Below are 14,248 nucleotides of genomic sequence, written 5' to 3'. Positions count from 1 at the left end.
TGGTGCAGGTTAGACTGAGTGTGAATCCGGATGGTGCACGTTAGATGAGTGTGAATCCGGATGGTGCAGGTTAGACTGAGTGTGAGTCCGGACGGCCCACGTTAGACTGAGTGTGAATCCGGATGGTGCAGGTTAGACTGAGTGTGAATCCGGATGGTGCAGGTTAGACTGAGTGTGAATCCGGATGGTGCAGGTTAGACTGAGTGTGAATCCGGATGGTGCAGGTTAGACTGAGTGTGAATCCGGATGGTGCAGGTTAGACTGAGTGTGAATCCGGATGGTGCAGGTTAGACTGAGTGTGAATCCGGATGGCCCACGTTAGACGGAGTGTGAATCCGGAAGGCCCACGTTAGACTGAGTGTGAATCCGGATGGTGCAGGTTAGGCTGAGTGTGAATCCGGATGGTGCAGGTTAGACTGAGTCTGAATCCGGATGGTGCAGGTTACACTGTGTGAATCCGGATGGTGCAGGTTAGACTGAGTGTGAATCCGGATGGTGCAGGTTAGACTGTGTGTGAATCCGGATGGTGCAGGTTAGACTGAGTGTGAATCCGGATGGTGCAGGTTAGGCTGAGTGTGAATCCGGATGGTGCAGGTTAGGCTGAGTGTGAATCCGGATGGTGCAGGTTAGACTGAGTGTGAATCCGGATGGTGCAGGTTAGACTGAGTGTGAATCCGGATGGTGCAGGTTAGACTGACTGTGAATCCGGATGGTGCAGGTTAGACTGAGTGTGAATCCGGATGGTGCAGGTTAGACTGAGTGTGAATCCGGAAGGTGCAGGTTAGACTGAGTGTGAATCCGGATGGTGCAGGTTAGACTGAGTGTGAATCCGGATGGTGCAGGTTAGACTGAGTGTGAATCCAGAAGGCCCACGTTAGACTGTGTGTGAATCCGGAAGGTGCAGGTTAGACTGAGTGTGAATCCGGATGGTGCAGGTTAGACTGAGTGTGAGTCCGGATGGTGCAGGTTAGACTGAGTGTGAATCCGGATGGTGCAGGTTAGGCTGAGTGTGAATCCGGATGGTGCAGGTTAGACTGAGTGTGAATCCGGATGGTGCAGGTTACACTGTGTGAATCCGGATGGTGCAGGTTAGACTGAGTGTGAATCCGGATGGTGCAGGTTAGACTGAGTGTGAATCCGGATGGTGCAGGTTAGGCTGAGTGTGAATCCGGATGGTGCAGGTTAGGCTGAGTGTGAATCCGGAAGGTGCAGGTTAGACTGAGTGTGAATCCGGATGGTGCAGGTTAGACTGACTGTGAATCCGGATGGTGCAGGTTAGACTGAGTGTGAATCCGGATGGTGCAGGTTAGACTGAGTGTGAATCCGGAAGGTGCAGGTTAGACTGAGTGTGAATCCGGATGGTGCAGGTTAGGCTGAGTGTGAGTCCGGATGGTGCAGGTTAGACTGAGTGTGAATCCGGAAGGTGCAGGTTAGACTGAGCGTGAATCCGGATGGTGCAGGTTAGACTGAGTGTGAATCCGGAAGGTGCAGGTTAGACTGAGTGTGAATCCGGAAGGTGCAGGTTAGGCTGAGTTGGAATCCGGATGGTGCACGTTAGATGAGTGTCAATCCGGATGGTGCAGGTTAGACTGAGTGTGAATCCGGATGGTGCAGGTTAGACTGAGTGTGAATCCGGAAGGCCCACGTTAGACTGAGTGTGAATCCGGATGGTGCAGGTTAGGCTGAGTGTGAATCCGGATGGTGCAGGTTAGACTGAGTGTGAATCCGGATGGTGCAGGTTAGACTGAGTGTGAATCCGGATGGTGCAGGTTAGACTGAGTGTGAATCCGGATGGTGCAGGTTAGACTGAGTGTGAATCTGGATGGTGCAGGTTAGACCGAGTGTGAATCCGGATGGTGCAGGTTAGACCGAGTGTGAATCTGGATGGTGCAGGTTAGACCGAGTGTGAATCCGGATGGTGCAGGTTAGACCGAGTGTGAATCCGGATGGTGCAGGTTAGACTGAGTGTGAATCCGGAAGGTGCAGGTTAGACTGAGTGTGAATCCGGATGGTGCAGGTTTGGCTGAGTGTGAATCCGGATGGTGCAGGTTAGACTGAGTGTGAATCCGGATGGTGCAGGTTAGACTGAGTGTGAATCCGGATTGTGCAGGTTAGACTGAGTGTGAATCCGGATGGTGCAGGTTAGACTGAGTGTGAATCCGGATGGTGCAGGTTAGGCTGAGTGTGAATCCGGATGGTGCAGGTTAGACTGAGTGTGAATCCGGATGGTGCAGGTTAGACTGAGTGTGAATCCGGATGGTGCAGGTTAGACCGAGTGTGAATCCGGATGGTGCAGGTTAGACCGAGTGTGAATCCGGATGGTGCAGGTTAGACCGAGTGTGAATCCGGATGGTGCAGGTTGGACTGACTGTGAATCCGGATGGTGCAGGTTAGACTGAGTGTGAATCCGGATGGTGCAGGTTAGACTGAGTGTGAATCCGGATGGTGCAGGTTAGACTGAGTGTGAATCCGGATGGTGCAGGTTAGGCTGAGTGTGAATCCGGATGGTGCAGGTTAGACTGAGTGTGAATCCGGATGGTGCAGGTTAGACTGAGTGTGAATCCGGATGGTGCAGGTTAGACTGAGTGTGAATCCGGATGGTGCAGGTTAGACTGAGTGTGAATCCGGATGGTGCAGGTTAGACTGAGTGTGAATCCGGATGGTGCAGGTTAGACTGAGTGTGAATCCGGATGGTGCAGGTTAGACTGAGTGTGAATCCGGATGGTGCAGGTTAGACTGAGTGTGAATCCGGATGGTGCAGGTTAGACTGAGTGTGAATCCGGATGGTGTAGGTTAGACTGAGTGTGAGTCCGGATGGTGCAGGTTAGACTGAGTGTGAATCCGGATGGTGCAGGTTAGGCTGAGTGTGAATCCGGATGGTGCAGGTTAGACTGAGTGTGAATCCGGATGGTGCAGGTTAGACTGAGTGTGAATCCGGATGGTGCAGGTTAGACTGACTGTGAATCCGGATGGTGCAGGTTAGACTGACTGTGAATCCGGATGGTGCAGGTTAGACTGAGTGTGAATCCGGATGGTGCAGGTTAGACTGAGTGTGAATCCGGACGGTGCAGGTTAGACTGAGTGTGAATCCGGACGGTGCAGGTTAGACTGAGTGTGAATCCGGATGGTGCAGGTTAGACTGAGTGTGAATCCAGATGGTGCACGTTAGACTGAGTGTGAATCCGGAAGGTGCAGGTTACACTGAGTGTGAATCCGGATGGTGCACGTTAGACTGAGTGTGAATCCGGATGGTGCAGGTTAGGCTGAGTGTGAATCCGGATGGTGCAGGTTAGACTGAGTGTGAGTCCCAATCGCCAACCGTCTGGCAGATTGTGGGTCATGGGTTTGAGACGTTGATTAAGAAATGGATCTACCGTTGGCTGCCATTTAATAATTTCAAGCCGATTGGAATTGAAAACTGATCGACCCTGCAGCACTTTCTCACCTCGTGTTTCATTGTTTCTCCCGCAAAGGAGTGGTGTCGAAGTCATCGAACTGATGGAGTCTGACGAAGGGATGGAGGAGCCGCTGATCGACCGAACAGAGGGTGGAGTCGGGGTGAAGAGTCCTCTCCCTGCCGTTGATTCAACACGAGCAGATTCGCCCCTCGTCAGTGTGGTCACCAGCTCTCAACCCAGCCCTGTAAGACACACACGGGTAAACCTACTTCTCATTGCCTTTCAGTTTTCATGTTACCATTGCTGTTTGGGAACACCCTGTGGGGCAGTGGGGGGGTGGTAGGGGGCAGCCCGTCTGGCAGCAGCTGTAGGGAGAGAAAAGAGCTAACGTTTCACTCCACCTCTGAACTTGCTCTATTCAGCCAGGTTCTCAGCTGAGATCTGCCATCAGCATGCCGTGTGACTATAGATAGATGTTTACAGCATGGAAACAGGCCCTTCGGCCCATCTTGTCCATGCCGCCCAGTTTCTATCACTAAGCTAGTCCCACTTGCCCGCATTTGGCCCATATCCATCTATACCCACCCTGCCCATGTAACTGTCTAACTGCTTTTTAAAAAATAAAACTGTAGCCACCTCTACCACTGCCTGTGGCAGCCCGTTCCAGATATTCACCACCCTCTGTGTGAAAGCATTGCCCCTCTGGTCTCCTGTATATCTCTCACCTTAAACCCTCTGCTCTCTAATTCTAGACTCCCCTACCTTTGGGAAAAGATGTCGGCCATCTACCTTATCTACCATTATTTTACAGACCTCTATAAGATCATTCCTGAGCCTCCTACGTTCCAGGGAAAAAGTCCCAGTCTATCCAGCCTCTCCTTATGGACAGCACAATGGCTTCACAGCTCCAGGGTCCCAGGTTCGATTCCGGCTTGGGTCACTGTGCGGAGTCTGCACATCCTCCCTGTGTGTGCGTGGGTTTCCTCCGGGAGCTCCGGTTTCCTCCCACAGTCCAAAGATGTGCAGGTTAGGTGGATTGGCCATGATAAATTGCCCTTAGTGTCCAAAATTGCCCTTAGTGTTGGGTGGGGTTACTGGATTATGGGGATAGGGTGGAGGTGTTGACCTTGGGTAGGGTGCTCTTTCCAAGAGCCAGTGCAGACTCGATGGGCCAAATGGCCTCCTTCTGCACTGTAAATTCTATGATCTAAGTGTGACCAATTTCAGCGTCACAATTCTCTGGACATAAAGGATTCAAAATTAGACATTATTGAAAACTCAGACCATCAAGTCCTGGTAGCATCCTCGTAAATCTCTTCTGCACTCTTTCTAGTTTAATAATATCCTTCCTATAATAGGGTGACCAGAACTGAACACAGTATTCCATGTGTGGTCTTACCAATGTCTTGTACAACTTCAACAAGACGTCCCAACTCCTGTATTCAACGTTCTGACCTATAAAACTAACAAATAACAGTGGACCCAGCTCCGATCCCTGAGCCACACCGCTGGTCGCAGGCCTCCAGTTTGAAAAATAACCCTCCACAATCACCCTTTGGCTTCGGTCGCCAAGCTAATGTTGTATTGAATTGACCACCTCACCCTGGATTCCGTGAGATTTCACCTTTTGCAGCAACCTACAAGTGCCTTGTCAAAGACCTTGCTAAAGTCCATGTAGACAACATCGACCTCGCTTCCCATATCTACCTGTTTGGTACCCCTTCAAAAAACTCAATCAAATTTTGGAGACATGAATTTCCCCTTACAAAGCCATGCTGACTTTCCCTAATTAGCCCTTGCCTGTCTAGAGGAGATGTACGAGGCAAGTGTTTTTACACAGAGGGTAGTGGGTGCCTGGAACTCGCTGCTGGAGGAGGTGGTGGAAGCAGGGACGATAGTGACATTTAAGGGGCACCTTGACAAATACATGAATAGGATGGGAATAGAGGGATACGGACCCCGGAAGTGTAGATTTTAGTTTAGGCGGTCAGCATGGTCGGCGCAGGCTTGGAGGGCCGAAGGGCCTGTTCCTGTGCTGTACTTTTCTTTTTTCTTTGTAAATGCCTGTAGACCGTGTCCCTCAGAATACCTTCCAATAATTTACCCACTACAGAGGTGAGGTCTGTAGTTCCCGGGCTTATCCCTCCAGCCCTTCTTAAACAAATGCACAACATTTGCTACCCTCCAATCTTCAGGCTCCTCTCCTGTGCCTGTCGATGATTCAAATATCTCAGCTAGGGGGCCGCCATTTCCTCCCTAGCCTCCCACAATGCCCTGGGATACATTTCATAAGGTCCTGGGGATTTATCTATCTTGATGCACTTTAATACCTCCAGCACCACCCTCTCTGTAATATGTACACTCCTCAAGACATCACTTTTTATTTCCCCAATTTCCCGAACATTCCTGCCTTTCTCAACAGCAAATACTGCCGAGAAATATTCATTTAGGACCTCTCCCATCCCTTGTGGATCTGCACATTGTTTATCCTGAAGAGGCCCTTCCCTCTCCCTTTTACCCTTTATGTTTCTGTAAAAGCTCTTTGGATTTTCCTTTGCCTTATCTGTCAAGGCAATCTCATGCCCCCTTTTTGCCCTCCTGATTTCTCTCAACTCTATTCCCACAGGCCCGATACTCTTCAAGGGATCCACTTAATCCCAGCTGCCTATGCTTGTCAAATATCTCAGTCTTCCTTTTGATCAGAGCCTCTATCCCGAGTCATCCAGGATTCCCTCCTACCAGCCTTTCCCTTCACTCGAAGAGGAATGTGCTCACCCTGAACCCTGATTAACACCCTTTTGAAAGACTTTCCAGCTGTCCCCATGCCTGTAAACTCCCCCAATCAACTTTTGAAAGTTCCTGTCCAATACCATCGAAGTTGGCCGTGCCCCAATTTAGAATTTTAACTTTTGGGCCAGAACTATCATTCCACATAACTATCTTAAAAGTAATGGAATTATGGCCACTGGTCCCAAAGTGATCCCTCACTAACACTTCTGTCACCTGCCCTTCCTTATTCCCCAAGAGGAGGTTAAGTTTTTCCCTCTCTGGTCAGGCCATCCACATATTGAATGAGGAATTCTTCCTGAATACACTTGACAAATTTCCCTCCATCCAAACCCCCAGTGCTATGGCTGTCCCAGTTAATGTTGGGAAAGTTAAAGTCCCCAACTATTACCACCCTATTTTTCCGGCAGCTATCTGTAATCTCCTTCCATATTTGCTTCTCGATTTCCCGCTGACTATTTGGGGGCCTATAGTCCAGGCCTATCAAAGTGATCTCACCCTTCTTATATTTCAGTTGTACCCATATAGACTCAGTGGGCGAACCCTCGGATATATCCTCTCTCTGTACTGCCGTGATACTGTCCCTAATCAAAAACGTAACTCCCCTTCTCCTCCACATCCTGTTCTATTTTTCCTATAGAACCTTGAGCTGCCAGTCCTGCCCCTCCTTTAGCCATGTTTCATTAAAGCTATAATATCCCAGTCCCATGTACCTATCCATGCCCTCCGTTCATCTGCCTTGCCCATTCGGCCTCTTGCATTGAAATAAATGCAGTTCAATCTGTTTCTCTGCCTTCAACTTTTCTCCTTCCTGACTTTTGTTTCTGTCCTCTCTTTACTACCCTCCGACTTCCTGCATTGGATCCCATCCCCCTGCCACATTAGTTTAAACCCTCTCCAACAGCTCGAGCAAACACCCTAGTACATTGGTTCCAGTCCTGCCCAGGTGTAGACCGTCCGGTTTGTAATGGTCCCACCTCTCCCAAAACTGGTTCCAAGTCCCAAACATCTGAACCCTTCCCTCCTGCACCATCTCTCAAGCCACGCATTCATCCCGTCTATCCTGTCATTCCTACTTCGACTAGCACGTGGCACTGGCAGCAATCCCGAGATTACTATCTTTTGAGGTCCTACTTTTTAGTTTAGCTCCTAACTCCCTAAATTCAGCATGTACGACCTCATCCTGTTTTTTATATCATTGGTGCCTGTGTGCACCACGACAGCTGGCTGTTCACCCTTCCCCTTGGGAATATCCTGCAGCCCCTCAGACATCCAGGACCCTTGCACCCGGGAGGCAACACACCATTCGGGAGTCTCGTTTGCGTCCGCAGAAACGCCTGTGTACTTCCCTTACAATCAAATCCACTATCACTATGGCTCTACCACTCCTCTTCCTGCTCTCCTGCGCAGCAGAGCCAGCCACGGTGCCATGAACCTGGCTGCTGCTGCCTTCCCCTGGTGAGCCATCTCCCCCAACAGTATCCAAAACGGTATACCTGTTTTGCAGGGAGATGACCGCAGGGGACCCCTGCACTGCCTTCCTACTCTTGCTCTGCCTTTTGGTCACCCATTTCCTATCTCTCTCAGTATTCTTTATCTGCGGTGTGCCTAACTCTCTAAATGTGCTATCCACAATGTCCTCAGCATCGCGGATGCTCCAAAGTGAGCCCATCTGCAGCTCCACGGCGGTCAAGCGGTCTAAGAGGAGCTGCAGCTGGACACACTTCTTGCTCGTGAAGGAGTCAGGGACAGTGGACATGTCCCTGAGCTCCCACATTGCACAAGAGGAGCATGACACGGGTCTGGGATCTCCTGCCATGTTTTAGGTTAACTTCTACAACTACAAAGTGTGCTTCATTTTAATCTACCCCATGCCACGCGGAGTCCTCGATGTTATTGCCACCTGTTCCCACTGACTGTACCTCAACACTCTCCTTTAAAGGCAGACCGTCGTTCTGTTCTAATTTTGCCTGCTAATCTTTGATTCTAATTAGCCTAGACCTGATCCATTGCTACCCCTTTGAAGCTGCCTTTCCCCTCCCCAGTTAATCTCACTCTGGGTTGCTTTTTGTTCTTTTCCTTAGCCAGCTTAAACCTTACGATGTAATGGTCACTGTTTCCTAAATTCTGTGTTCCTGACACTTTGATCCTGGGCTCACCTCATTCCCAAGCAGATCTGTCAGTGCCTCCATGTTAGACTGGATACACAGTCGTTTCTTCCCCCACCCATTACAGTAGCACAGTGGTTAGCACTGTCGCTTCAGAGCTGGAGGGTCCCAGGTTCGATTCCCGGCTGGGTCACTATCTGTGCGGCGTCTGCACGTTCTCCCCGTGTCTGCGTGGGTTTCCTCCAGGTGCTCCGGTTTCCTCCCAAAGAATAAAGATGTGCAGGTTAGGTGGATTGGACATTCTGAATTCTCCCTCTGTGTACCCGAACAGGCGCTGGAATGTGATGACGAGGGGCTTTTCACAGTAACTTCACTGCAGTGTTAATGTAAACCTACTTGTGACAATAAAGATGATTATGTTACAGATTGGGAAAGAGCAGGTTGTTGGGAAGGCAAGGATTGTATCCCAAGAAGCATCAGGCTGATTCTGTCTGTTGCGTTCAGCTGCTTGCTCTCCGGGAGTCTGCTCGCTCTCCGGGAGTCTGCTCGCTCTCCGGCTGCTTGCTCTCCGGGAGTCTGCTCGCTCTCCGGCTGCTTGCTCTCCGGGAGTCTGCTTGCTGTTCAGCTGCTTGCTCTCCGGGAGTCTGCTCACTGTTCAGCTGCTTGCTCTCCGGGAGTCTGCTCGCTGTTCAGCTGCTTGCTCTCCGGGAGTCTGCTCGCTGTTCAGCTGCTCGCTCTCCGGGAGTCTGCTCGCTCTCCGGCTGCTTGCTCTCCGGAGTCTGCTCGCTGTTCGGCTGCTTGCTCTCCGGGAGTCTGCTCGCTGTTCAGCTGCTTGCTCTCCGGGAGTCTGCTCGCTGCTCAGCTGCTTGCTCTCCGGGAGTCTGCTCACTGTTCGGCTGCTTGCTCTCCGGCTGCTTGCTCTCCGGGAGTCTGCTCGCTGTTCAGCTGCTTGCTCTCCGGGAGTCTGCTCGCTGTTCGGCTGCTTGCTCTCCGGGAGTCTGCACGCTGTTCAGCTGCTTGCTCTCCGGGAGTCTGCTCGCTGTTCGGCTGCTTGCTCTCCGGCTGCTTGCTCTCCGGGAGTCTGCTCGCTGTTCGGCTGCTTGCTCTCCGGCTGCTTGCTCTCCGGGAGTCTGCTCGCTGTTCAGCTGCTTGCTCTCCGGGAGTCTGCTCGCTGTTCGGCTGCTTGCTCTCCGGGAGTCTGCACGCTGTTCAGCTGCTTGCTCTCCGGGAGTCTGCTCGCTGTTCAGCTGCTTGCTCTCCGGGAGTCTGCTCGCTGTTCAGCTGCTTGCTCTCCGGGAGTCTGCTCGCTGTTCAGCTGCTTGCTCTCCGGGAGTCTGCTCGCTCTCCGGCTGCTTGCTCTCCGGGAGTCTGCTCGCTGTTCAGCTGCTTGCTCTCCGGGAGTCTGCTCGCTGTTCAGCTGCTTGCTCTCCGGGAGTCTGCTCGCTGTTCGGCTGCTTGCTCTCCGGGAGTCTGCTCGCTGTTCGGCTGCTTGCTCTCCGGGAGTCTGCTCGCTGCTCAGCTGCTTGCTCTCCGGGAGTCTGCTCGCTGTTCGGCTGCTTGCTCTCGGGAGTCTGCTCGCTGTTCGGCTGCTTGCTCTCGGGAGTCTGCTCGCTGTTCGGCTGCTGCTCTCCGGGAGTCTGCTCGCTGTTCGGCTGCTTGCTCTCCGGGAGTCTGCTCGCTGTTCGGCTGCTGCTCCTCCGGGAGTTGCTCGCTGTTCGGCTGCTTGCTCTCCGGGAGTCTGCTCGCTGTTCGGCTGCTTGCTCTCCGGGAGTCTGCTCGCTGTTCGGCTGCTTGCTCTCCGGGAGTCTGCTCGCTGTTCAGCTGCTTGTCCTCCGGAGTCTGCTCGCTGTTCAGCTGCTTGCTCTCCGCGAGTCTGCTCGCTGTTCGGCTGCTTGCTCTCCGGGAGGTCTGCTCGCTGTTAGGCTGCTTGCTCTCCGGAGTCTGCACGCTGTTCAGCTGCTTGCTCTCGGGAGTTGCTCGCTGTTCGGCTGTTGCTCTCCGGCTGCTTGCTCTCCGGGATCTGACTCGCTGTTCGGCTGCTTGCTCTCCGGGAGTCTGCTCGCTTGTTCGGCCTGCTGCTTGCTACTCGGGAGTCTGCTTGCTGTTCAGCTGCTCGCTCTCCCCCCCCGGGAGTCTGCCTCGCTCTCCGGCTGCTTTTTTTTTTTTACTCTCGGAGTATGCTCGCTGTTCAGCTGCTTGACTCTCCGGAGGAGTCTGCTCGCTGTTCAGCTGCTTGCTCTCCGGTAGTCTGCTCGCTGCTCAGCTGCTTGCTCTCCGGGAGTCTGCTCGCTGCTCAGCTGCTTGCTCTCCGGGAGTCTGCTCGCTGTTCAGCTGCTTGCTCTCCGGCTGCTTGCTCTCCGCGAGTCTGCTCGCTGTTCGGCTGCTTGCTCTCCGGGAGTCTGCTCGCTGTTCAGCTGCTTGCTCTCCGGGAGTCTGCTCGCTGTTCAGCTGCTTGCTCTCCGGGAGTCTGCTCGCTGTTCAGCTGCTTGCTCTCCGGGAGTCTGCTCGCTGTTCAGCTGCTTGCTCTCCGGCTGCTTGCTCTCCGGGAGTCTGCTCGCTGTTCAGCTGCTTGCTCTCCGCGAGTCTGCTCGCTGTTCAGCTGCTTGCTCTCCGGCTGCTTGCTCTCCGGGAGTCTGCTCGCTGTTCAGCTGCTTGCTCTCCGGGAGTCTGCTCGCTGTTCAGCTGCTTGCTCTCCGGGAGTCTGCTCGCTGTTCGGCTGCTTGCTCTCCGGGAGTCTGCACGCTGTTCAGCTGCTTGCTCTCCGGGAGTCTGCTTGCTGCTCAGCTGCTTGCTCTCCGGGAGTCTGCTCGCTGTTCGGCTGCTTGCTCTCCGGGAGTCTGCTCGCTGCTCAGCTGCTTGCTCTCCGGGAGTCTGCTCGCTGTTCGGCTGCTTGCTCTCCGGGAGTCTGCTCGCTGTTCGGCTGCTTGCTCTCCGGCTGCTTGCTCTCCGCGAGTCTGCTCGCTGTTCGCTGTTCATAGGCTACTGGCTAACGAGCCAGAGTGTGGAGAGAAGTGGGCAGTAGTGTTTATTCCGGCTGGGTTGATGCTGCTGTTCCTCTCCGGCGTGCTGGTTAGATTGCACGACATTTATTTACTGCAGTGGCCGTCCTGTGTGAGCGAGGGACTGGAGTACACTGTCCTCATTGATTAGTGGGCCCAGACCAGTGGGCTCAGAGCTGAGACTGACCCTGTCCTTCCCTGGTAACTCCACGGGCTGGGGGAAGGGGACCTGATTTAGTTTCCAGCTTGCCTGACTGACTGAAGGAGGGACGTTGAATACTGTAAGGATGATAGAAGTGTCTCTGGAGGCAAGCCCGCACAGAGGAGTGACACTAGGATTTACTGACCTGGGTACCTCCTCCTGCCCTGTACCAGGTAACCAACGTGCAATCAGCTTGCCGTGGTGGTCCCACTTTGGCCTGTTGCTTTGCCCCTTTTCCGAGCTCTCTGCATTAGCGAGCGAGGTACTCTGTCGTCGGGCTGTGTTAGCAGGCCTGGAACCAGAGAGGTGATGAGCGGAGGGGTTTTGTCTCCCTGATTGCCACCTTCCCACATATGGCCTTGGGGAAATCAGCCCATCTCTCTGCTGTCACAGACAGTGGCATATACAGGTGTGAATTACTGGGCAGGAATGCAGGCTGCATGCGACCTGAAGGTGTTTAAGCATGGGGTTTCCAGGATATTTTCCCAGCTTTGGGAATTAGCCTCTTGCTTGCAATGCTAAAACAACAGTTGAATTGAACCCTAATTCGAGCAGTACGGTAGCAGAGGTGGATAGCACTGTGGCTTCACAGCGCCAGGGTCCCAGGTTCAATTCCCCGCCGTGTCACTGTCTGTGCGGAGTCTGCATGTTCTCCCCGTGTGTGCGTGGGTTTCCTCCGGGTGCTCCGGTTTCCTCCCACAGTCCAAAGACGTGCAGGTTGGGTGGATTGGCTGTGCTAAATTGCCCTTAGTGTGCAAAAAGGTTAGGAAGTGTTATGGGGATAGGGTGGAAGTGAGGGCTTTAATGGATGCAGACTTGATGGGCCGAATGGCCTGCACTGTGTGTTCTAATGCCCCATAGATGGAGGGCCAGGAAAAGTAGCATATTGAATTGAAAGCCTCGCCCTCCTGCTGAGTTGACCTTCTTGTGTTTGTCTGCCCCTGTTTCCAGGTCAACGTGGCGACCCAGTGTGACCCGGAAGAAATCATTGTTCTGTCGGACTCTGATTGAAGCACTGAGGCCCATTGGACTCTGCTCGACGGCAGGGAGTTAGTGTAAATTGTCAAGGAAATGGGGGGGAAAGCTTGCACTGATGCTCTGTGCTGCCTCCTCTCTCTCTCTCTCTCTCTCTCTCTCTCACACACGTGCGCGCTCTCACTCGTGCGCTCTCTCTCTCGTACAGTGCAAGATGGAAGCTGCAGGAAAACTTTTTTTAAAAAAAAATATATTGAGTTGGGTCCCAATTTGGGGCCAAAGGGAACTCCTGTTTTATTGAAATGTCGGGATCCAGGCTGTCAAACTGGACGCGGTTTTCCCCATCTAATCTCGCCCCAGCGATCAGATATCCACTTCACTGTTTTACAGGGTGAAGTGGGGGGGGTGAGATGAAGGGATTTTTGACCGTCTTTAAGGTGGAAGGTTGTTTTTGAAATTGATGTATAAATTAATCTGCTATCTTTTGTTAGAGGTCCTTTCTACAGATCAGACCGTACCAAATGCAGTCGGTGCATTTTCTGACAGCGAAAGATTAGCCGTACTTTTTAAAATATATAAATATCTTTCGGGGCCTGGTTGTTCGCATCAACCCTTCATATCTGTGCTTTCCAAAAAATGGATTAACCAGAGAGAATTTGAGATTGATAATTCTCCTCTGGGTCCCCGGTGTTGAAAGGCCATTCCGTAATCAGCTGTACAACACCATGTGACAAACCCCCCTCCCCTCCCCCCAGGAGTGCAGCCGCGCACACGTTCTGCCTTTTTTTAATGAATGGGGTGAGGTTTAACATCACTGCTTGGCCTGGGTTGAGGTGGCCGTTTCATTGCTCGATGTTGCTGTCCTTCCCAGCCTCGTGGGGGGGGGCGGGGTCCGGGGTTTACAGTTTCTCGTCCCTTTGATAGAATTTGTAATAGCCAAACATTTTTTTTAATGCAGGCAGAGCTCTCCTTTCTGTACTAAAAAAGTTTAAATTGCAAAAAAAAAAAAAAAAAAAAAATAATTCCTGGTCGGGACAAGAGAAGCGTGTTGGCTAACTTTGTTGGAACTCCTGCCGCCTTTCGCCACCTTGGAACGTGTCGTTTGCCCTCGTTCCGCGTTGTGCTTCCTCGCAGTGGGACCCGCGGCACATCTTCGGACCCAGAGCAGCGAAAAGGGCTCGCACGAGCTCCAAGCGAGTGAACACGTCACAGAAGCTGATGCTATTAATCCCAGGGAACCGTGTATTATATGTATTGTATACTGAGAGAGCTCCAGTGAGTTTACCGGGCGGCGATTCTGCCAATCTAGCTCTAGGTGAATTAATAAAGCTGAGTATGAAAACGTAGACGGTTTTTACTGAATGTCTTGTGAATAGAAATTAACTCATGGCCTCGTTGGCCAGCTGATCGGTGCGGATTAATGTGGGGTGTTTACAGGAGGGGGGGGTTACAGTGAAATCCCGCCCCGTGGCTCTGATTCTCCCCCCCCCCCCCAGTTTCCAGAGGGGTGTATTTTAAGACAATATCAGGTTGGAGTCGGGCTGAACAGAGCTGACCATTTTTGACCAGTGTCTCCTTTCTCAATGATACGACTCCGCACAAACGCCCGTCTCGTCCTTAAGCAGTTAGGAAGCGATAAAGGGTAACGAGGAACGGTTTTCGAGTCCCAAACAGCGACAGCGTGAGCTGACAACGAGGCTCAGGCCGGGTGACACTGACCGCTTGCACGGGGCGAGGGTGGCAGCCATTCGTTCACCTCCCCTTTGACCAAGGAATGGA

The 14,248-nt window shown here is 52.5% G+C and overlaps 1 protein-coding gene across 2 annotated transcripts in view; it reads left to right on the top strand.

The window, feature by feature from the left end:
- The window catches only part of daxx (death-domain associated protein), a 35,246-nt gene extending 21,431 nt beyond the window's left edge, over positions 1-13,815 (top strand). The window contains exons 4-5 of one of the 2 annotated variants that reach the window (XM_038815303.1): positions 3,474-3,642; positions 12,446-13,815. In XM_038815303.1, the coding sequence (XP_038671231.1) occupies positions 3,474-3,642; positions 12,446-12,505 (229 nt within the window). In that variant the 3' untranslated portion in view covers positions 12,506-13,815. Of the gene's footprint in view, positions 1-3,473; positions 3,658-12,445 lie in introns of both variants that reach the window. The other variant, XM_038815302.1, reaches the window with a different exon arrangement.
- The last annotated feature ends 433 nt before the right edge of the window (positions 13,816-14,248 follow it).

This window comes from Scyliorhinus canicula, chromosome 13 (assembly GCF_902713615.1).
Source record: "Scyliorhinus canicula chromosome 13, sScyCan1.1, whole genome shotgun sequence".
In the NCBI taxonomy this organism is placed as follows: Eukaryota; Metazoa; Chordata; class Chondrichthyes; order Carcharhiniformes; family Scyliorhinidae; genus Scyliorhinus; species Scyliorhinus canicula.
This window is presented reverse-complemented; position numbering and strand designations above follow the sequence as displayed.